This window comes from Filicampus tigris, chromosome 10 (genome assembly GCF_054856515.1).
Source record: "Filicampus tigris isolate MCC_2025a chromosome 10, RoL_Ftig_1.0, whole genome shotgun sequence".
Classification (NCBI taxonomy): Eukaryota; Metazoa; Chordata; class Actinopteri; order Syngnathiformes; family Syngnathidae; genus Filicampus; species Filicampus tigris.
In genome coordinates this window covers 10,403,548-10,429,022 of record NC_141226.1, presented here as the reverse complement: position 1 = coordinate 10,429,022, position 25,475 = coordinate 10,403,548, and the positions used below count along the sequence as shown (strand labels likewise).

Below are 25,475 nucleotides of genomic sequence, written 5' to 3'. Positions count from 1 at the left end.
TATTTTATTATTGACAGTGAGTGTTGATGTTTTGTATTTTGTACAATTTAGTAACTCACCTAAATGGAGTTTAAATTACCCCCCAAAATTAAAAACCTATAGTTTTTTTCCCTCCAGTTTTCAATCTGAAGTTATGCCCGCTGTGATAGCGTTTAGAACTCAACTATCTGTTTACACAATAATGTAGTTAGCTAACTTCAGACTAGATGACTGTATGAGAGATGGTGACTCATGTTGTTCTCATTGGACTTAATGCCCTCCTCTGCCCTTCCGCAGTCCCACACGTCAACATGTAGCACCTTCCTCCACCTCCTGCCACATTGTAGATGACGTCAATGATGCTCGCATTCTCTGGCCAGTGGGGGGCACTGTTTGTTTGGCCCAATCCACTCCAGGGAAGTTGAAATGGCAAACATCTGTCATAACACTGAGGTGGGTTCATGAGATAATTGATCAACTGACACACGTGCATTGTGTTCTCCAAAATGCAGGGCAGCATGGAGTTTCAGTTTCACTCCTATTTTATTGTGTGTGCATGTATGCATGAAATATTGTGGTTACTGATAAAAGAAAAGGTAAGTTGATAAACTGGACAATCATGTGGTTTGACAGCCTAATCCTCGCTACGCCGCCGAAACACAAGCTCTTATCACCAGCATGTCTGCCTGAGAAAAACACCTTCATGTGATCTTACTGCTTGCTGTTCTATTTAAAGAGACTTTTCTCATCTGGGCTGGTGTTAGAAGTGCTCAAATAAGTATTAATTTTTCAAGTGGAACATATTAACAGCGATGTCGAGAAGTTCATTTGAAAAATCTTTCACAAAACTGGGGTTGGGACACAGACCATGTCATTGGTCATTAAAAGCAGGGACACTTGTGTTGCGTATTTACAGTATGCCTTTCTTATTTGTCCTTAGTTTTTGAATACAAAAAATAATTCATGCCCAGGACATAGCCTACTTGAAGCTATAGTGACTTTTTATTTGTTGAATGGTTATCTTCTGTCTTAAATGATATGGGAATGTAGCAAATGTTTATGTTAGTGATATTTTCTGAAAAAAATATTCAATAGGTTTTGTATCATTCTAAAGGATTCTCATAAATATTAGCATATTAGAGTATTAATTATTCATAATCATCAATTATGACAATTATTAGAAGTATAATCAAGTACACATTCAGAACATTAGATATGCATATATTGTCAAAGCGTTTGAATACATTTTGGACATATTTTGAACTCTTTTTTGGCATAACGTAAGAAAAACTGTTTTTTTTATATAAAACAGAACATGTGAAACACGTCTTTGGCCACTTCCTGCTGTTATTTTCAGCTCCTTATTCACCAAATAAAATGTAACTCAAAATTTATCAATTTAATAATTGATGTTTTGGAAGTTTGGGTCCCAGGGAATACATTTGGGACTGCAGCTGAATATTTTTGAGAAAGCTTATCTCAATGTAAGTCTTTCTCTTCTTCTCCATTAGAGAGAAAAGATGGATGTTTTTTTTTTTTTGTTTTATTGTTTTTTGTTTTTAGGGGGTGAGCGAGGGTGAGGGTGAAGAGAAAGGATCACCATTGAGTTGTCCACCCACCAAAAGCCCCCTCTGGTCACCTGCGTGGGTTTGGGCCAAAAGAAAGGCAAGGGTGCACACTCACTCACACACAACACACACACGAGAGCTTTCACAAAAAAAGAAGAAAAACAACAGCCTTTTAATCCCACATGTGAAATGTGGACTTAAAACCTTAGGTATAACCAATTGAGAAAAAGTAAAAATATTGTAATAGACTATAGTGCTTCACAACAGAGAAGATGAAACACTCTTAAAAAATGCTTTTGGTGTCAACTTCAAACCCTTTATCCAAATTCTTCCTGCCAAACCTGTGCCACCAGCCAAACACCATACTCCTCACTTTTTTGGTGTGCGTGTGAAGAGTAATGGTAAATGACTTGATGTGGAATTGTTGGTGAGCCCAGAAGCTCGCGTCCTCTCCATCTCCTCCTACAACCCATCTGCGTGTCCACAGTGTGGGTGATTGCAAGAGCTGCGGGGGTGATGAGGAATTATTGTAGCAAAACGATAAGAAAACTTGTGATGTAACAGTCTGAGTTGCACTTCTGCTGTCCATAGCAAGAGAAGGAAAATGCTATTGAGGGGCATGCTGTATTGTGTGACATCAGAAGGTGCCGCGAGGTGTTTTAATCTGGCAGAGCCTTGCCAGACTACTGAGGATACCTCACGCCAGGAGAGGTGAGGGGGAGCAGTGGAGAGGCGCACCGAGAAGTATTTTTAGGGTGGTCTGTTATCTGAGGAGCTGGGTCACATCGCTGAGGGGAGAACACGGTCCAGGCTCTCCGCCAAGACAGCAGATAAGGAGGAGAGGAACAATGAAAACATTCACATCCACACATACACTCGTAGCACCACAAAGACACACTCTCATGAGCACAGGAAGCCAACCGCAAACCTCATTCTTGCACATCCTCTCAGAGGTACACGAAAAGGAAGTAGCACAGTTACAGTATGTAAGGCTACAATTTTGATGAGAATCTGGATAAAGGTGCAGATATAGAAATCAATTTTCACTTGCTCGCTGTTCTGAGTCAAAATGGGTTTGGCTCCTTCTGCTGAATGCCAATGTGGTCGGTCTATTCCTATCATCTAACCTTATTCTATATTAACCCTTACAAACCGTTTATTTTTCATGTCCCGTCCTGAATACTATTATAGTTTATAGAAATTAAAAGGGTAACTAAAACTAAATTGCAAAGATATTTTCATTAAAGAAATACAAATGCTTTAAAAAAAATGAAAATTAACTGAAACTACATTTTACATTTAACTGAAACTAACTATAATCACTGCTTTAAGTGGCCTTTAGCGTACCGGGACATTTTGCTGCATTTTTACGGCACCCTTTTGATTTATTTCTCCCTTGCTCTTTATGTTACATGCCTGTCCCTCGCGAGGCAGTCTTGTCAATTGAGTGTGTGGCAGAAAAAGAACGTGAAGAAGAATGGAGAGTAAGTAGAAACTTTGAAATGAGTTACAGTCACTGATTGAAACCAGTTGAACCCAGAAATGCTGGCATGGCTGCAAAATGATTTTTTTAAAAAAAGGGCCCGGACTGTTGGTGAAGTGGGTGATGATGACTCATTAATCTTGCAAGTTACAAGCAGCTTTTGATTTGCTTGTTGCCAGTGATGTCAACAATTATTGCACACTGTTAAAAACACTGTCATGAGTGCATGTTTTAGACTAGGATCCCCGTATGGAGTAATGAGAGCCTCTCAAAGAACCAACTTCACTGTTTGTATTGACCATTCAGATTATATTACCTCAATATCATGAATTGTAACCTTCAGAGGTTAGGATTACGTTTTGCAGCAATTTTTTTGACGTTACAATAGCGTGGCAACAGGGGCTAACCCAATACCCCACACACCCAAACAAAAAAGCATCATAAGCCTGTGACCTTTTCTGTTTGTTTGGTTTTGTATGGTTGATCATTCTTGTGCGTTTTACTCTTTCATGAGATTGGTTATTATTACATTATTTTAAGGGTTGATAATAATAAATGCACTAAACTGAATCCTGGGACACTGTAATCAATCAATCAGGCAGTTACTCCTGATCCTGATGATTAAGGTAAAGACCTTAATAAGAAATTTTGGTCTACTTTGAAGTTTCCAATTTAGTGGAGAATATTTTAAGGAAGATCCTTTTTTGTTAGAGCATCACTGCCCCTGAGAGCCTTGACCAACACCCTGAACCAAAGATTGTAACCCAACATCAGTGACCTCTGCCTCTGACCAAATATTCCTCTGGGTAAATGAACACAATTTTACACATACACACTCCCAAATTATGTTAAAAGTCTTCCACCAGAGTGGAAGCTATTATATTTGAAAAGGAGGGACCAAGTCCATATCTCCTTGTGTTTTCACTTTCAGTAGGCCAGCTGTCCCCATACTTTTGTTTTCAAGATGTACACATCTTCACGGGTGACTTAACAGTGTTTTCCCCTCACTCAACGGTTTATATTGACTATTGAGCTTTCTTGCTCTGTTGTATCCCTCGAAGACAGAAATTGCAGCTGAACAGATGGAGGGAGATGGGAAAGAATAGCTCATCACCCGTGACTCCATGGTGAAGGATTCATGCGCACACACAAGCATTCACACACGCACACACTCTGCACTGTATATACTGTACAAAGTCTAACTGAAAAATTAGAACCATTATTATCAAATATATTATTTTCTAGAAAATATAGTTTGACTTTATTTTCATAATATTATGATGTTAGTCTAAGGAATATGGATATTTTCTTCTGGAAAATATTTAAAGTGGAAGTCAACACAAGCATTGTTTTTCAAGAATATGTTATATGTAGGTCCACTAGTTGAAACAAGACATTCTGGTTGATATTATGTTTTTGGAATATGAGTTAAGTTGGAAAATCCATCCGCTTTTGTCCATCTCAGGGGGCGGCCATTTTGTCACTTGCTGTCAACTATAAATGACATCACAGTTGCTCAGGGCTAACAACCAATCATGGCTCAGCTTCAGAAAACAGGTGAGCCGTGATTGGTTGTTACCGTAATCCTGAGCAACTGTGACGTCATTTTCAGTTGACAGAAAGTGGTAAAATGACTGCTCCCTGAGATGGCTAAAAATAGGTGGATTTTGTTGCTGAACTCATATTCCACAAATGCAATATTAATCAGAATTCCATGTTTAGACTATTAAAGGCATATAAAACATATTATTGTCAAGAACATTTTTGGGTTGACTTTTACTTTAACATCTTTAACTTGAAATTATGCAATTTAGCAACGTTTTCTCATATTTTTCTATCTTTCTACAATTTTTAAAAACTTTAACATGGTCTTGGATATAATAATGCTTTGCCATGCATGGACACTGGATTAAAAAAAGTCTACACAATCCTGATCAAATTCCAGGTTTTTGTCATATAAAAATATGACACACAGATTAATAATTTCAAAACCTTTTCAACGTTAATGTGGCCTGTAACTTGAGATAATGTGGTTGCACAATAGTGCACACCCTCTCGTTAACTCGTCGTTGTCGTTGTGTTCAGTATGTGAGGCTCTGGAGCCGCAGGTTACCAACCTCTGCTCTAGCTCCACTCAGGAGGCTGACACGGGAGTGGATTTTCACTCCCATCCCAACCCACTCCCACAGAAAACAATCCCATTCCATCCCGTCCTGGACCACAGTATAGGAAAAAAATAATAATAATGCTGTCCCATCCCGGTGAAAATGACTTCCATCACCTCCTGTTCCTGTTCAGTATAACTCCCAAACCCGTACCAGTCCCATTTGTGAGATCAGCTACATAAAATAAAGAATGACAAAAAGGTTTGGTGCCCCCTCTTCCTCATTGAACCTCCCGCTCCCGTCTGCTGCCGTGAACTTTTTATTCTGTACCGTCCCAATCCCATGATTGAAGGTAAAGTTAACTCCCATTCCAGGGACCAAAGGGATTCCTTTTTTTTTTTTTAATCAAAGATGCATTTAAACTTTTCTACTTCAAGTTTTTGCTCTGATTCCAAATCTGCCTTCGTTTTTTCTCTAGGACATCAGGTTTTCATAATAATAATAATAATAATAATAATAATAATAATAATAATAATAACAATAATTAGATATCCAAATAGTATAATATAGTATGCAATATAGTAATATATTTAGTACATATTTATGAATACAAGGGCTAGGTTCAGCAACAGGTGAAATATTTTCTGAAATGTCATACCTAAAAATTACAATGCATGATGAAATCCATTTTGCGCAAGCTTATATAGGTCAAAAACAAAAAATGAAAATCTTAAAAACTGATGTGCTGGAAAAAAGGGAATTCCTTTCTGAAATCAACATCAAAAATACGTTTTGGGACACATGAAACCATCTCTGATTAAAATTTGACCAGTATTCTTTTCGTACCGCCTGCCTTTAAAATTGCATAGCATTCCAAAGTGAAACACACTGTAATGCTTGGTGGGAATGAGGCTGTAAACATATTTATCTCCCACGATGATGGAGGCCCTCCATGTTGGTGAAAGCCGAAATCACTCCAGGAATATTTTAGCAAGGCTCTGAGGGAAGATCCTTTTCAAACGCCCAACAAACCCCCACCCCCACTACCATCACCACCAGCATCCATACTCCACCGACGCCCACCCATCCAATCAGCTCCTCACTGGCAGTGTGCTGTCCCCGCTCTCTCTTCCCAGCCTCCTTTGTTCGTCTCTCTCGCCGCCCACACACCTAGCATCCCTTGGGCTTTTTTTCTCACGCTCAATCACGCCTTTACATTTGGAGACTGTTTTATTTCCTCCAGTCGTCTTTCTCATCTTGATCTCTATCGTATTAGCCACTGGGCAATGCTATGTTCGTCCATGTAAACATGTAAAATATACAAACACACACCATCTGTGTGAGACCCACAATACAGATGTGTGGGCAGCAGCCATCTGGGGACCCAAATTGAACAAAAGGTGTGTGGGGGTGTGCGTGTGTGTGTAGACGCATTTGTTCGATGGAGTGCCAAGGGCCCGCTGTGGACCCTCTGTCCTCTGGAGAGCTGTGAATCTCAGAGGAGGATGGGAAATACATCCCAACAGTCATCAATCAAAACTTTGGTGACACAAATGACCAGAAACAACAACTCGCCCAAGCACCGCCCACCCACGCCATTTACGCCACAGGCCTTCGCCTTTTGCCGCCCGACGCCATTGGTCCAACGTTCCCGGGCGAAATCACGTTCCCTTCTTGAGCTAATTTGCCCTTTGTGTTTGCGCAGTCGATCATGGCATTGGGGGAGAAAGAAACGTGAAAATGGTATTATGGTGGATGGGGGAAGAGTGGCACATCGAATGAGGGACTCGCTTTTCTCGTCTTTTTATTTCGGCATTTCAAAGCGCCAGATGCTCTTCCTGGGCTCATTAGAACGCCTTACACGGGATCGACATGGTTTCGGCGAAGCGACTGCAAAGACAAAAACAAGATGGAGACTGGAGCATGCAAATGCAAATGAAACCACGCACACAACAACAACCTTGATACTGTGGTGCCTTGAGATACATATAATCCCTGTTCCAGCCTAAAAAATATATATGTTTATAATCTTTTTTTCTTAAATAAGGAAAATAGCACTCTCTATAATGACACACTTAAATAGAACATTAGGAAATTAAAGAGTTTGGCCACATTATTGCTTCAATTCGATAGACATTGTGCTGATCCTTCTAACGTGTTTACCTTAACCACCTGGAAGCAGTATAATACAGACATTCAGATATACTGTACATGGAGCCAGTCAGTCTCTCTCTTTGCAGAGGATATAGGATATACTGTATGCCTGTAAGTACTGTATATTATCTGTCTAGATGAGTTGCTCCACCGTGTATGCTCAAATATCTGTTGATGAAAGTGTTATAACATTGCACAACTGATGCTATTCGTTAGCCAGCCTTTTTTTGAGGTTACCACGAGCAGACTTTCAGGCAATGTGTTTTTTTTAATACAAAACTTGACTTTACGTTTTAACAGTAAACTTAAAAAGGGACTGAGAATAAACACTGGACACTTGCATGATTTGTTTGAAACGTTTTTTCTTTACACCAGATGCCCTAACTCACACAAGCCATCCATTTTGTATGTACCAAACCATAATTTTTGGCAAACGAGGAGAACCCGTGCAGCTATGACAGTCTTCTGAGGGAAACCATGATGTGGCCCACAATGAAAACAATTTTGACAACTCTGCTGCTTTGCGGTTGAACCGATTAGTCAACAGAGTCATATACCTTTGGACGCTTGAAGTCGACTCATTGCTAATCAGGTGTTTTTCTCCATCTCATCACCCAATCTGCCATTTTACAGCAAACTTTTGAACTGTTTGTCTGCTGCCAAGTCTGTCCTCCACTACAATAAAAGCACAAATGAAATACAAACAGTGAAACAGAGAAATGCTTAATTTTTTGGAACCTGCCGACAATGACCCGTCTTACGAAGCACAATATGAGACCGGACAGTTTGTTGAAGGCAAACATGCACAAGACTCAACCTAATTATGACAGCTACAATTAGCGTAAAAGTGATGCTTATTTTCAATCATTTGTTTGTATTTATTACAGTATATCTGTCAAAAGATGGCTTTTTGTGAAACCAGTCCATGGCGCAAAAGGTTTGAGGCAAGGCAAGACAGCTTTATTCATATAGCGCATTTTATACACAAGGTAACCCAATGTGCTTCACAAAATCAAATGTACAACATTTAAAACCATTTACAAACAAAAAAGTTAATTACAGTTAAAAGCAAAGTAAAGAAATAAAAGTAGTTTGAACAGAACGTACAGTGCAAGAACATCATTTTGGAGAGCATAAAAATCATAAAAATGCTTTGAAAGACCTTAATCATAGATATGGAAAACGTTTTTAACCTGGAGTTAAAAACATTTACACTTTGGACTGACCTCACTTCTGTTATTAGCTTATTCCATTTATTTGCAGCATAACAGATACATTATTCTTCACCATGTTTGCTTTGAACTCTGGCCTCCACTGACCCGAGTCTGCTGACCTCGGTTTATAATCTATTAGAATTTCTTTAATGTAATCAGGATATAAACAATTCAGCAACTTTAAGACCACTAGCAATTGTTATCAATCAACACTTTTTGAGGGAGGGGACGGAGTATAGGATGACAGGTCACGAGCCTGTTCTTTGTTTTGCTTTGTCATGTTTTCATGCAGTCCTATGTCATTTTTTCCTCCTTTGCCCAAATGCTCTCAAATGTGGTTGTTATATATATTATTCCAGGGTGGACCATTCTTTTATGTCTTTTACGCGTAGAGAAAACACACTAAAAGCAGAGAGTCAAAGATGATATGATTGACACTTGTAAAACGTCCATGAACAACAACCACCAAAAGGGGGCGCTGTAGTTATGTGTACTGGGCCAGCGGTATGCTGTGGAAGTAACCAGTAAGTCACCTCAAACCTTAAAACGCCTGATGGACACGTTTTTGCTGAGGTCCTAAAAAGCTTAATCGTGTGATTTTTGTGTGGCGTTTTATGGATTCTTCTCCATGAAATGCCACATAAAAAATAAAGGAAGTCTAAGAAATAGGGCGAATTAAATATTTATCTTGGGTCTGTGGACCAGTTTGTAGGTGTTTAAGGTTTTAAACTAAAAACAGACCGCAGGAACTCAAAGAAAACATTATTTTAGATTGTGTACATTTATATATACATTCCAAATAAGGATCTTTTAACATGACCCCGGCCCCCCTCATTTTAAAAACATTTACAATGCGTTTAGCGTGTCATTTGGTGCATGCATATCATTTGGCTCGTGCAGTTTGAATGACCATAACGGCAAGCACGCGAGTGTGAGACCGCCCCACTATATTCACTGCATCCAACTCACTCCCACCACACGCATACACGCACGCAAACATACAACACACGCACATGCACGCGCACACACTCTCGGGTTCTTCATTTACACACATTTTTCCCACCGGGATGGATCCTCCGCAGCCATCGCGCACAGCCAACGGCCAACACGCACGCATCCCTTCGTCACACATGGCTGCGCATGTAGGGCGAACATTCACGGCGTTTATGTGGATAATAACTCTAGTTTCAAGTTCCAGGACGAGGATTTATCCGGCCAATGAAGGTAAGGAGTCCGTGTGACTGGGACTGTCTTTGCGCGATCAGGGTCGGCTCCGTGCGCTCCGTGTGCGTCCTTGGATGGTTCTGATGATGAGGCTGTGAGGGCGAAAAAGTTGACATATTGGGACATTTCCAGGGTTCTTTTGCTTCCGTGCGTGGTGATACATCTCGAAGCACTTTGGGATGTGTCATGTGAATGGCTTGTCTTGAAATATTTTGCATGTGACAACCTTGACGCTAGTTTTAAATGAGTAATTATGTTAAGTATATATGGACCAAAGTTTTGGGACACCCTTTATTTAAAAAAAAATAATTCTGGATTTGGATGCCAACAAATCTATGTTTATCTTATTGATACATTTTGGGAGTTTTAAATGCTAGGATTTTTGTGAATATGCAATAGTCTTTATGTAGAAGGTCCAGAAAGGTTGTGTTTGGTCGGAATAGCTTGACTCAACCCCGTCATCCATGGTGATGATAAGCGAGAACAGAAATGCTGAGCCAGGACTTCACTCATAGCGGACATCAGTGACCTCTGACCTTACAAAATCCTAACTCTAACTTGTCGAAAGTCTTCCCACAAGTGTGGTTGATTGCAAAATCTCCCTTCGGTTCTCAGTCAGATGGCCCAATATTTTGGTGGATATATGTTTGTGTTTATTTCTCTATGAAGTTGTGCCATAGATAGATAGATAGATAGATGGATGGATGGATGGATGGATGGATGGATGGATGGATGGATGGATGGATGGATGGACGGATTAATGGATGGATGGATGGATGGATGGATGGATGGATAGATAGATAGATAGATAGATAGATAGATAGATAGATAGATAGATAGATAGATAGATAGATAGATAGATAGATAGATAGATAGATAGATTGACAAATAGACAGATATATAGACTCCTTCAAGCTGCAGTTGAAAACGATTAATCACACTTTGCTTCATGATAGTCTGCTTGGCTTAATGTCTGCTTAGCTTAATGCTAATACAAAACGCCGTATGTGGGCTAACATCAAATGTGGCAATGTTAAAGCAACTGATATTTGAACACAAATGGTGTATCAACACATTTAGACAGACAATAAAACAATACCAACCAGCATATTCAGTTTTCCCCGGCATATTGGCAGGGATTCACATATTCATAGATTTCTTTTTTTATTTTTTTATTTTGTTTATTTCCGGGATTTTTTTCTATATACATTATATATTATATATATATATATATATATATATATATATATATATATATATATATATATATATATATATATATATATATATATATATATATCCATCCATTATCTGTACCGCTTATCCTCACAAGGGTCGCGGGGCGTGCTGGAGCCTATCCCAGCTGTCTTTGGGCAGGAGGCAGGGGACACCCTGAATTGGTTGCCAGCCAATCGCAGGGCACGCAGAGACAAACATCCGCACTCACAATCACACCTAGGGGCAATTTAGATAGTCCAATCAACTTACCATGCATGTTTTTGGAATGTGGGAGGAAACCGGAGTACCCGGAGAAAACCCACGCAGGCACGGGGAGAACATGCAAACTCCACACAGGGAGGCCGGAGCCGGGATCGAACCCACGACCTCTGAACTGTGAGGCGGACGTGCTAACCAGTCAACCACCGTGCCGCCATATATATATATATATATATATATATATATATATATATATATATATAATGTTATATGTTTATTTAAAATGTGCAAAAAACAAACATGTATTACGTTGTTTTTGTGTCTGTGTGTTTTTTGTGAATTTGGAACAAGTCAATGGTGTTTCCATTCATTTCAGTGGGAAAGATGATTAGGAGATGAGTGTTTGAGTTACAACCGTGGTCTAGAAATGATTTAAACTTGTATCTCAAGGTGTATTATAGGTTAGAGGCCTTAAATGTTTGAAATGTATAATTATTTTGAGATTTAAATTCACATTACAAGCTGAGAAAGTGAGGTGTATGCTTGCTGCAAACTACACGTTTCTCTTCTCTTTTAAGTTTTTTTTTTTTTTAAATTGAAGCATTGTTGAGTTGACAGTGTATGTGTCATTTTAGTGACCCTGCTGGATACCAGGACAGTGCCAGGAGAGCTGAAATGGGCAGCGAGTCCCTCAGAAGGAGGGGTGAGTTGGAGCTCTCTATTTTTCCTCTTTAGTTTTTATCAGATACACTTTGGATAACCTGCTGTCTTTTTGGAAAACACACACAGACATGCACACATGAGGTCTAGAATCTAAATATTCATCCCCCAGATTTGAAAATGAGCCGTCCACCCAGTCTAAGTGCTAATATGAGCTAGTTGGCATTGTGTTTGGCATGCCACGTGGCATAAAGCAGCCTGGTGGTGGGTCTCATTTCTTTAGACATTTTTTTGCTGCGATGCATTAGATAGAATTTGTCGTAAAAATCTCAAAGTTGTCTCCTTTCATTGTGCAGTGACTCTCTCACCTCAATGTTGGTTTAAGAGTTATTGGTGAACTTGACACCAGTTTCTTGGCTCTCTATACGCTCATTCTCTCACAGGCCACTTGATTGGCAGGGTCCTGGTCCGCACACACCAAGCTTTTGATTACAGGCGCCACCCTCCCCTCGCTCCCCGCACCCCCTTCTGACACTTTCTGCATCTTCTTGCTTCACATACACATTACACAGGGGATCTCTTTGCAGGGCCAAAGCTTTTTTTCCCCCCTGGCAGCTGCAATTTTCATTCAGCTAACAAAGACTCCAAATGAGTCGAGACAAGAAGGCATCACACCTCATTTTTCTTTACAGCCCGGCCTCCAAACACCCACACATAAAAACACGCATGCCACGCGAGAAGCATGCTCATGCCCTTGTACGTGCACGCACACTCTTGCGCTGAACATTAACCCTCCGAAGCATGGCCCATCATATACCGGTCATAAAATTTTCATCTCTTGAAGCTCAACTCCCTATTGGCGCTTTTAACTAGAAGAAGTGCAAAAAAAATCAGAATGTTTTTTTTGCTGTGATTATATGGTGGAAAACAGTTTTCAGGTTATAATATACAGAAGCTAATCTACCACATAATACACGCATTGGAAACAATAAAAAACAAAACGTTTTTCTCCGTGTTTGAGTAGCTTTTCTGTAGATAATCCAGCTTCCTCTGGCATTGCAAACGCATGCATGTTATGTTCATCAAAGACTCTAAATTGTCTATTGGTGTGAACGTTTGTTTGTGTATATGTGCCCCTGGCCATTAGCTGGCGACCAGTGCAGGGTGTACCCCAGCTCAATCAAAGTTATGGGATAGACTCCAAAGAAATTGGATGGAAGGTTTTTTTTAAATAATGGGCACTCGACTAAATTTCATGTCTTTTCTGATAGACGATGTGGAAATAATTTAATTTATACAGGGAACAAATAAAACAACTACACACCTTACTGTTTATTGTTGATAAATATGAGCAAGACCACACAGACCCACAATAGTCAGTCCAGCAAATGTGAAAACTGAAGTAATGCAGATATACTGATGTGCTAACTTAGCCTTAGCCTGCTAGCATGGGTATAACTCACTGTCATCAGTCACCATCAGTGTGTAGGATTGCAATCAAGGGATAGGAGAAACCTTTTGATTGTTCTGAACTCTTCTTTCCATGCCAGTGTCATAACTGCCCAGAGGAGTTATGCCATAGTGGAGGTCTGCATGCATGGAGACCTTAGCAAACATCTTCAGGTCTCAAATAACAACGTCATGACTGAGTCAACAGTGCCACTGCTGGCTTAAGCCAAGTACTGTAGTGCACTCCATTTTGCCTCAATTGCTTCAAAAAATGTATTGATTCATTGATTACCAGTATTATGCTCATGCCAATGTTAATATTGACCGTTTGATGGTGCAGTATAATGTAAACCACCAAAAATATTGCCATTAAATTGGCTGTCAATGCCCGGTAAATGGGACCAAAGTATCAAATGGAAGGGGGCGCAGGCAAAAGTCAGTGGAGTTTAGTTGAACTGCCACTTATCCAATCCAGTCCCCCAAAGTGTCCCACCTTTTTTGGTTATGTTGCATAAAACAGTAAAAACAATGCAAAGAGATACTTTTTTTTTTTTTCAATTATAATTGGATGTGCTTGTTTAAGGGGCTTAGCCTAGTGTGGGATATCAGGAGCTGCTGTCATGATGGCCAGTTAGTCGAGGTGTGGGGTTTGTATTTGTGTGTTTGACAGTTTGTCCTGCTCAACAAACGGCTGAAAGTACATCGCGAGGACATTCCAGTCCCATAATTGCTCCATTCTCCACTCTTTGGCCTTAAGTCAAGTCCTTACAGATTGACCTACTGTCACCCCAAAGGAGGAGATGACAATCACACTGACAAGCAGTGGCGATACTGTAATTGAGCGGCCCATAAGTATAGTGTAGTGGTTATGCGTTAAATTGTGCCATTTGGTAGAATGACCCCACCAACACACAATATCTAATCATCAATTTACTAATAGATGAGTGGCACTAAAGGCCATTATTAACTAACTGACGAGATCAGCACTGATGGCATATTGATGAGAGTTCAGCGTACAAACAGTACACACGCCTTCTCACCAGCGCACAAGCACACTCGCTCATTCCATCATCCACGCACACTCCCTCCACTTGTCTCACATTGGACATGGCACATTTAAGCATGTGCGGCTGTGGAAGGGAGAGAGCAGATTATTATTCAGTGGCAATAAAAAGCCAATTTGGAGTTGGGAGGCTCGGCGGTCATTTGAGGGGTCGCGGTACAAGGCAAGTGGCTGCCTCTATTGAGATGGATGGTGCAGTGAAGGCTCAGCCTGCTTTACTTGCATGGAAAGGTGGCTGTAAAAAAAACTGGAGTGGCAACAAATGGGATACCGCAGCAGAATAGTGATGCAACAATGAATGGCTCTGCAGTCAATTAGACCATGCAGCATGGGAAATAAGTGGAGGTTATCTATTCCACTTTGTCGACTTTTGTCTACTAAGACCAAAATCAATAGTTAACTTTTTTATTTGACTGTCCATTACTTTTGTATACAGATTGGTACAACAGACAAATGCAGATTACAAAGTAGATTGAATGTTTTGTTTAAATGACTTAGACAAATCGTCCAGCATGTACGGTTTTGTGAAACTATTCAAGAGCTTTTAGAGTGAAAGTGTTTGAAATTGCAGAACAACAGACAATTTCATGCTCATGAGGTTTATTTTTAACCACATTTTATTGTTTTTCTCCTGAGGTTCATTTTCCGACAGCTTCATTTCAAAGCATCTACACTTGGCAGCATTTGAGGCTGAGTTTTGGAATAAACACACTGATTAATAACATCTTTTGTAGTTTGGGGTCTACTATTTCCTTTTTTTGTTATAAAATAAAAACAAAAAATAGAACCTTTAAGGTCAAACAAACACATTTGAAACAGTATGTTTGAAAGTATGAAACAGTATGAAATGGACACCTGTTGTAGGGTAAAAAAACTGTCACCATCTTAAAACTGCGGTATAAATGTGTTTTAATTGTAAAAGTTAGCCTTTGTAAACCGTAAGAACAAACATGTGGCCTTCGCTTTGATAACAAGTGACGATGTCTTACTGCTTTAAATGGGAATGAACTTAGTTCTGGTTCATGGTCTGAGGCACAATTACATGGATTTAAAAATGAAAATAAATATTTTGAAATCAATTTTAATAAGCAGTTCACAAAATGGATGGATGGATGTTTTAAATTTTAAAAATACATCAGGTATGAATAAACAACGGCCAGCATAAGGACTGTGACAATTTGGTGTGAGACACAGTGGCGGCCCTGCAAGAGTTTGCATTTACAGAAGCATATTTTAATTAGAAAATAACATTTTCTATATTTGTTTGTTATTATTTTGTTACTATTGATTTAGGTTTTTTTCTGTTTGGTATGTATTTTGTACAACAAGTGTTCTAGAAATAGTTACATTTTGGTAACACTCAGATTTTCAGGTAGACGTTCCACTGTTTTGACATGCTGGATTTACTGCTGCTAAACAGCTGTAGAGACTAATGTGTGCTTGTGGATTTGCAGTGGGAAGAAGTGAGTATCATGGATGAGAAGAACATTCCTATCAGGACGTACCAGGTGTGCAACGTCTTGCAACCCAATCAGAACAACTGGCTGAGGACGGACTGGATCCCCAGGTCCGGGGCTCAGAGGGTTTACGTGGAGGTCAAGTTCACCCTCAGAGACTGCAACAGCCTGCCCGGGGTCACCGGCACATGCAAGGTATGAAGTCTCACAATAAATCCAATAGTATTGCGTCTGCGTCATCTTTGCTATATTGTGGAATTTAAGGATAAAACAATTTTCAAACATCATATGGTCTCTCTTGATTGTGGATTTTTATTTATTGCTGAAAGTTATGGAATGTATTCTCCAAGGTAGATGCAAACATGTACAGTATGGAATTTCCTAAGGGAGCTTTTGATGGATATTTATTATATTTTACCACGGTTGGATCTCCCACCATTGCTCACTTTGGCTCATTATCATATAAAGAGGGAAAATGAGCAGGGACAGAGATGAATAGATCTCTCTCTTCTTTAAATCCCTTTTGTCTTGCAGGAGACGTTCAATCTATACTACCACGAGTCCAACGAAGACAGGGAGAACTTCATCAAAGAGAGCAGCTTCATTAAGGTGGACACGGTGGCAGCAGACGAGAGCTTCACTCAGGTAACGAGCGATTTCTTCATCCTCCCGCCTCCGCTCACTTTAATTCGCTCTTATCTTGAAGAAAAGCCTCCTGTGGCACTTAGCTGTAATGTTTTTATTTGCGGAACAAGCACTTTTATCTTAGCCGGACCATGCAGGAATATTTTGTAGTCCTTGCTAATTACCTCTCCCGAGGGGGTTTATGTTTTCATTAGTATTTGATTATTGTTAGTAAGGAGATTACAGACCACTGCGTTACTAATTTCCATTAAATTCCATTAAATTAATCACTTTTTGTTGAGAATGAAAATGTAGATTCAGTATTTTCTTTTTTTTTTTTTTTTACATCTGCCTAACGCAAAAATGCGAACAGGGAATCAGTTAAAAGGAATTTTGCATTCTTGTTCTCACTAGGGTTGTAGGTGAGCTAAAGCCAATCCCAACTGACTATGGGCAAAAGGTGGGGTGCACCCTGGACTGGTTGCCAGCTAATTTCAAGTCACATAGAGACAAATGACCATTCACATTCACACCTATGACCAATTTAGGCTTCAATGAAACTGTGGAATCCCACGCGCAGCACCTGGAGAACATGTGAAATCGACACAGGGAGGCAGGAGACCACATTTGAACTCACAACCTCAGGACTGCGAGGCCGACGTGCTAATCACGACCGCACCGTGCTGCAGCACCCAAGGAAAAAATAACTGCACATATTTTTAGTTTCAACCTGGACAGAAGTCTGGTTGTTACTGGATGCTGTTGTAGTTTCAACACTGCATTAATAGTTCTTTTTATGCACTTTTGTTCATCATTCACATTTCTCTGTGAATTTATTTTGTTCATTTCATGGAAGTATAGGGAATACAATACACATTGTGTCAGCACTTTTCATATTGGCAAGGAGCAGTAAGAAGAATTGAATTCTTATTTATGTCTGCCTGTAGATGGTATGTCACCTGTAGCCTAATCTAGACCCTTGATCACACCATCAACTAACAAAACAAAACCATATATCGTTGCCGTCGGGCCGAAACCATATGTCACTATTTGGTCGATTTCATATTTTTTAAAAACCTATACTAGTGCTCAGTCCACACGTGTGGGTGTTATTTTTAACAATTTTTGGATTGTTTAACTCTAGATCTGAGGTTATTTGCACTCACCCCTAAATTTCACTGATGTAGACTTTGGTATTTCTTTTTCAACCGGACATAGACCATGCTAAATTTGTGAGTCGTAGCAGCAATGTGTAAATCGTCTCTTTTTTTTGTCTAGGTGGACGTTGGAGACCGTATCATGAAACTCAACACTGAGGTGCGGGACGTGAAGGTGACAAACAGGAAGGGTTTCTACTTGGCCTTTCAGGATGTTGGTGCCTGCATCGCCTTGGTGTCTGTGCGGGTTTTCTACAAAACCTGCCCCCTGACTATTCGCAACCTGGCAACCTTCCCAGACACAGTGACAGGGGCTGACACTTCGTCCTTAGTGGAGGTCAGGGGGTCCTGTGTCGACCAATCTGAGGAGAGAGAAGAGCCGAAAATGTATTGCGGCGCTGATGGAGAGTGGCTGGTTCCTATAGGTGGATGTCTTTGTAACTCGGGATATGAAGAAAAAGGCAGTTCATGTAAAGGTAAGCAGCCTGTTTGTCGTTATTATTGTGTTGTGACTCATCCAAGCTGACAGTGATGAGGCTTTAGCGGTAAACATGGCACATTAATTCAGCTGTTCTTCTCACACTGTCATTACATAGTAAACTGAGTTGAAGGCTCACAAGTACATTGGCAAATAGCCGTGTGGTATATAAAGCAGAACCACTAATGACAGCAATAAACATTGCACTCTACTTTCTTCAAATTGGATTTGACAACACATTTGAGCAGAGGTGGCAAAAATACTCTTTACCTAAGTAGAAGTACAGATACTTAAATAAACAAAAAAAGACAGGTTCAATTAGAAGCACTGATTCATCTCCCGTACTTTGGTAATAGTAAAAAAAATAAAAGTGCGGCCGGTGAAATTTACTTAAGTACAAAACTAACAATGAAACAACTTTCTCTGCGCACAAAATCTGTTTCATTTTTTATTGATTTACAGAAAAATCAATTACATGTTGCATCTCGCTGTTTTTTAACCTAGCTAGCGTTGTTTTATGGTATCAAAACAATGGCCGTTTCTCAATATGAAGAACGCAGAGTGCGGTCTCATGAAGTCGGCAAGTACGGTCTTCTAAAGAACGTATGCAAGAGCATTCTTCCCAGATGACGTGGGTTTTGTCAACCCAAACTCTGGTGGTCAAACTTTTTGTTTTAATGTCATGTTGCTGCGGCTGACCCAGGTAGCACGGAGTGTAACGTCAGACGGTGCCACTGCATTGTGTTAGGGGGATATGAGAGCGCCCCCAAACACCCACACACATACACCCCCCCCCCCCCCCCCACACACACACACACACTAAAATTTGAACTGATCCATGCGTCTATTGAATGTGTTTGGCTCATCCGCTCAGAAGGTGACCATTATTTTTCTGGGGAAAAAGCAAGGTAGAGGACATCTGCCATTGCAAAAATGCTCAAGAGACAGAAACCACCAGAAAAGGAGATATGTGGTGCAGATAAACGGAGGGCGATAATAAAGTTAATTGAGGATGCATTTGCATAACATTTGATTTTAACACACCAATAAACCAAATGTTTTATATTGACTACACAAATATAGCAACCCTACTGTCCCCATCCTCGACAGGATGTTTGGTAGAAAGAATTTTCCTTCTGTAACCTCTTTTTTGGTGCACAAACCTCATACCTGACCAAATGAACTGGATCAGCTTTCATTCTTTGATTTTAACACTGTTACAAGCCAACAAATTTCCTGCGGTAGTGTCATATTTATTGCATAAATATGCATTGAGAGGTGTCCAAATGAATTATTTCACCAGAGCATTAATCTTTTGAGGATGTGAATTTAGCAAATTACTGAGAACCCGTGATCTTGGATTTTTGTTTTTAAAACCATGGGCATGATTTTTATCCTCTAAATCAGCCTTTTTTCCAAACTCGGGATCAGGAACCAAAGCAAAGCATGTTTAATGGGTCACCGGCTAGCTGGTCAAACAGGCAAATAATTTATTGTAAAATCTCTTCTTCATTCATGTTGGCTGTAAAATTCATGTCAATCATTAGTTTATATAGTGTATGTCAATGTTATGTCAACACATAGTTTTAGTAGTTTTTTTTAATGGGACCTTCGAGGAGGAATTACAGTAAAGTTTGCTGAAATTGTTTCGTAATTGGTGTTCCATTTCCTGTATAACCAAAGCTAGGTCCCATTGTGAATTGTCATCTGGACAAAAAGGGACAGGGAAAAAAAAAAACTTTTCTGTCACTTATAAGTGTGGTCCGAAATTTACAGTAACAAATATGCAAGCTGTTCACACCAACATACTTGAGGCGTGGATGACGTGGAAGGGAGCGGCGTGGTGGCGAGGACAACTCAAATGTGCGTGTTTGTGTGCGTGAGGCATTAGACAAAAGTCTTACGTGGAGACATTCATAAAACGTGGTATCACTCCCCCTATTCACTCCCACGCAGATGGACAGAGACCAGTAGGGGGACAGGGGGGAGTCTCACTGAACTGCTCCCTCCATTTTTATTTATGGAGCCTATCCCAGAAGGCTAATTGTATAACAAACAGTGCCATAATTCAAAGTTTAAAAGAAGAGAGAAAGAGAAAGAGAGAAACAAGGACATAAAGGGAATTGCAGTTGGTGCCAGTTGGCAATACATGGACTGGAAAATTGCTTTCTTTTTTTTCTCTCCTCAATAAGATGAGCAGTAGCCAAATTTCTGTGTGTGACAAATGTTCTTAAAGACCTTCACCCCATTTACCCCATTTGTTCACTCTGAAAGGAGGGAGGAGGTTTGCAGGACGGACCCTAAGGTCTGAAAGATGTTTCTCCTCTACGAGATTTAGGAGAAACCCTTGACTCTGTTGAACCAGGAGCAGATGTGAAGTGCCATCTATCTGTCAGGCCCGCTCTCTCTTCCTGTCTTTCCTCCCGCCGCTTGTCAGCTCGCTGGCCGGCCTCAGCTCGCCTGGCTGGAAATCCATCAAAGTGCGTGTGAATAGCAAATGCCGCTGCAGTGAAGTCTCTGACCCTGCGGTGTCGGACAGGCACCATCTCCCATTTTAAGTTTGCAGTGGTGCGCAGAGGGAATGAGGGGAGGGGGCGCTGGAGAGGAGATTTAGACGTTCTCTTACCACCCGGCGTCAAGGTCAAAAGGTTTCTGGATTTTCTTCACTCCCGCGCCTGCTCTTTATCAGGGCAAGAGACACCCTGAGAGACACCTGCTACTTCAAATGTACTTCTAGCAGAGTGTGTTGTACAACACACATTCACTAGTTCTTTCACAGGCTACAAGTAGATTTGTCGAAGCAAATTGAATTGGAGTGCAGAGATGTGTGTTTTGTAGTTTTCCCTATTTATATACAAACGCCAAGTCCAATTGGGACCTTTTGTAAAACATAAATAAAAAGAGAGTCCATTAATTTGCAGACACTTCTCAAACGATATTCAATTGAATACACAACAAAAGGTAGTCAATGTCTCAACTGATAAACTTTGTTGTTGATGGGTTTTTTTTGTTTTGGTTTTTGCAAATATTCACTCTAAAAACAGTTGGGTTAAAAATAACACCATTTTGGGTCAAAAATGGACCAATCCAGTCCACTACTTGGATCAGTTTGATCCAACTCTCAAGTTGGAGTGCGCATTCATTCTGAATTTGGTGGTTGCTACACAATCCAAAAAAAGATGGGACTGGTGCATGTTTGCTGCTGTGTTACGTATGTCACCTTTCCTTTTACCAACACTCGGTAAGTGTTGGGAACTAATTGTTGAAGCTTTGGATGTGCAATTGTTTCCCATTCTTGCCTGATGAAGAACTTCAGTTGGTCAACAGAATGGGGTCTTCGCTGTCATATTTTGAGCTTCCTAATGCGGCGCACATTTTCAATAGGAGATAAGTCTGGACTGCTGGCAGTCCAGCCCAGTACTCTTACTCTTTTACACCACAAGCACCACTGTTGTAACATCTACATGTACATGTGGCTTGGCATTGTTTTTCTGAAATAAGCAGGGAAGTTCCTGACAAATACATTGCTTGAATGGCAGAATATGTTGCTCCAAAACCTGGATGTACCTGTCAGCATGAATGGTGCCTTTACAGATGGGCAAGTTACTCATGCCATGGGCACCAACACTCCCCTATAACAACACAGATTACGTTTACATGCAATCAATATTTGAAGCGAGTGAAAGTTGGTCTAAATTTGTAGACAGAAACGTAAACGGGAGCCCGTTTAAAATGCTAGGTGGACTGGCCTATAGGCGATTACTATTTGGTCCGGCCAGACTAAAAAGCAGACTGTGGAAGAGTTCCCTGGCTGCAGGCGGAAGGCAATAAACAGACCAAGATTTTTTTGTAAAATGTCCAGTTTGTATATACAGGTATATGTATATAATATATGTGTGTGATAAAAGCTGTAAAGACCATAAAAGAATATGAAAAAGATTTAATTATAAAAGATTTAATTTCCAAGAGTGAAGAAATCACAATCTTCTGTTTACAGAAGACTTTTATCAACAGATGTACGTATGCTATGCTAGAAGATGCAAACCACCCACTAGCAAGACAAATATGGGTTGGAGTTGGAATTTGACAAGCCTATAGATACAAGCCTTGAAAATTTGGGGAAAAGGTTTTATGGAGTAATTATTGTTGTATAAATTATTTTCACATCGGTCTGACACGAATTGAAGTCAACATTTTCTACTGACACCGTAAGCAAACAATGAGTCCTGGCATAATGACCAGGATTGGATACTTGATGGAGGGTATACTCTGCTTCTTATACTGCTGTTTCTTCTAATCCAACCAGCAATTCCAAATCTTCTATTCCCAGACTAACTCTGATTCCTGAAACAAGAGGAGACTCATCCAGTTTGGTGGAATGCTAAATGGCTGTTTTCACTGTTGATACAGAGTGACGTGGATAATAGCAGGAGCTGTGGAAAGGAAGAAGGGATTAGATGTTGAATGGTGAGATAGGGATATTGAAAAAGGGCCAGTGACAGCAGAAGGCAGAGCCGCCCCTCCCCCGTCAGAAGGGGTCATCATCGGGTGCAAAGGGGACGAGTAGAGAAACACAAGAGTGCAGGAACTCCCCCTCTTTTTTACACCCCCGGTTAAGACTGAGGTCATGACTGAGCCCGATGAAGACGTCAAACACTCTTGACTGACAGCCGTGCACACACTCCCATACAGGCAGGGTGCAGGGTCACGACCGAGCGAGATGAAGTCGTCAAAAGTTTGACAGCTGCGATCCGTCTGGAAAGATCGGAAACGAGAGCGGAGAGGAACAGGGCGAGCGCAGCAGAAACAACAGAGAGAATTTCAAATGGGAATGGCTGAAGAATGGAAGCGGAGCCTCCTGCTTTTTGTCTCACTCCTGTGTCCTCCCCCCGCCTCCTCCTTGCTTTTGGCTTTCTGATACTGCCCGGGGCCGCTCACTGCCTGGGAGGAATGCCTCTTTGTGTACAGTCTCTGCATTCCCAGTCTCCACCATCGAGACAGATTTCATGCTTGTGCTTCTTTCCAGCGCACCTGCAGTGTCTCATCGACAGCAGAGGGAGAATAGAGAGAGACGACAGAGGCACAGGCGCAAAAGAGAAGCTTCTAGCCAAATAGCCCCATCACTATGCCATGACAGAAGAGACTAAAGGCCGCCTTTTGCTTTTTACACAGAACCCAGTGCCACTTTGCTTTCACACAGTTCCAACATCAGCCATCGTCGGATAGCGATATTGCTTTCAACATAATCGAGTGGGACAAGTGTGAAACTTCACATCCCTGCCCCGGCATCCCCTTTGCCAAAAGCAAATGCGCAGCTCTGATGCGCCGGTTTTGTGCGATCTGTGACTACGTTTACATGCAGTCAATAACCCTTTCAAAACCAGAATATTGGCAGTATTTGGGTTTTGAATGGCCATGTACACAAACCCAGATATGTTCTTATTCCGGTTTCTAAAACCCCAATAAGACCCCTGGGTTACCCCTTTTCTAACCCAAATATGTGGTACTATAAACGTGATCGGTATACCTCCTTTGAACGGGTCATTGGTTTGTGTTCTGGGCATGCTATATCATGTCCACAGGGATTGTTGGTCTTTTGAGTCCAAGAAGCACTCAAAAGTTCATCCCGCTTACTCACCAAAGTGAGCCTAACTTTACTACATTGACTTTTCCACGGCGTTTTTGCATTATTTTCTGTCTCTATGGGAAAATGACACGCTGTGTATATACAGTAGACACACAAATATGGGTGTATAAGTCTGGCACACAACTCGCCGGAAATACACAAGGAGAGGTAAATAATAATGGCGGAACTCAGACGCAGCACAAAACCACACTTTTGGAGCGAGGAGGAAATCGACTGCTTCATTACAGTGTTGAGTGACATGAATATAATGTGTGTTATTGATGGTACGAAGTAACAATGACGTCTATTTGCATCACGACGTTGTCTGTGGGACGCCGTTTAAATCGAGATATTCGAACGTGGGAGTAACTGTTCGCTCACGCATGTAAACGGTTATTCCGAATGTTTCAGAAACCAGAATTTTGATCTTAACCCAAATATTGACTGCATATAAATCTGTAAGTCTGTGTAAGAGAGGAAGTGTAAAAGCGGCTTGAGTGAGCGGATGATTGAAAGAATTCTGTATTGAGTGTTCCCATTTAATTATTGCATTGAATTTTGGCCACAAAATGGTTTTGGATTGCTTATTTGGTGACTGGAGCACTGCCCAGCGATGCCTACGCAAGTCTGTGTAGGAGGAAAAGTGTACATATTGCTGGCGTGTATGTGTGGGCTTTCTGTATTATGGTAGATGCCAAAGTTGGGATCGAGACTAGAAGAGCACAAGTAATTGTTAAGCCGTTGGAGTAAGAGTTTGCATTTCTTCGTCGTAATCAAATGTGTGTGTTCTCGTGCCCCTCTTTCAGGTGAATGTAGAGCAGCCTTAGCAGCCCCACCAGTCGGTCCTTCTGTAGCTCTCTGGCATCCCAACAAGCTGCGCTCGCTATGTCTCTCATTATCCCTCCTTTCTCTTTCCCAACTCCCTGATCCACGGTCATGGGGGGTGGCGGGTGCTACTGGAGGGTTGATCTTTGTGTGACAGGGAGGAGGGAGGCAGGGGTTTGCGGGGGTCATTGTTGTAGAGCCCTTCTTTCACATGCTAATGTTAGAACTGTTGGCTTTGGGGAGCGCATGTGTTTCTCTTCAAAGTACCTTTTTTTTTTTTTTTTTTTAATTTAGCCAACTCACTGTGGGCATGTACTGAAGACATTCCTTAGGCTTTCATGTAAATTTGGATTTATCAGCAAGCTTTGTAGGAGTGTCGTTGTAGGAGTAGACTATTCCCAAAATGAAGGCATGCAGTAGAAAAGATAAGAATCCCGTCCTTCCTCCTGCATTCTGTAGGTTGCAATTAACAGGGCATGACCCCTGTGATTAACAGTGTGCCTCCTTCTCGAGTGAGGCTCTATCAATCGGTCCATCCATCCATCATTCTGTCCCTCCCTCCCTCCATCCATCCCTCCATCCATCACACAGACAGGTGTCAGGCACGGAGCAGCGTGGGGTACTTCCTGCACCGTAACCGTCCGCTGGGTGGAAACAAGGGTTTGTTGACAGATGATATGGATTCAAGAGGAACACACACACACATGCATTCATGCATACAGTGCGCCGACAAGGCTCTTAGCCAGATTTGCAACGAGCCACATTTGCATTTTATAAGGAAGAAGAATGCATATGCAAATGTCGACAATGCTGATAATAATCAAAGGGCACCTTCTCCTGCATGTCTTCATCCATTCGTCCCTCGCCCATTTCTGTATTTCTCCTCATCTTTTTTTTTTTTATCTCGGAAATCTTTGCCTTATTCTTTTTTTTTTTTTTTTTTCCTTAGAGCAAGGTTCCCCTGTCTGTAGA

The 25,475-nt window shown here is 40.9% G+C and overlaps 1 protein-coding gene across 1 annotated transcript in view; it reads left to right on the top strand.

Moving 5' to 3' along the window:
• Window positions 1-9,475: 9,475 nt before the first annotated feature.
• LOC147140787 (ephrin type-A receptor 4-A-like) overlaps window positions 9,476-25,475 on the top strand; it is a 44,685-nt gene continuing 28,685 nt past the window's right edge. The window contains exons 1-5 of the mRNA XM_086042645.1: window positions 9,476-9,727; window positions 11,800-11,867; window positions 15,791-15,988; window positions 16,328-16,438; window positions 17,696-18,050. Coding sequence (XP_085898771.1) covers window positions 9,517-9,727; window positions 11,800-11,867; window positions 15,791-15,988; window positions 16,328-16,438; window positions 17,696-18,050 — 943 coding nt within the window. The 5' untranslated portion in view covers window positions 9,476-9,516. The remainder of the gene's footprint in view (window positions 9,728-11,799; window positions 11,868-15,790; window positions 15,989-16,327; window positions 16,439-17,695; window positions 18,051-25,475) is intronic.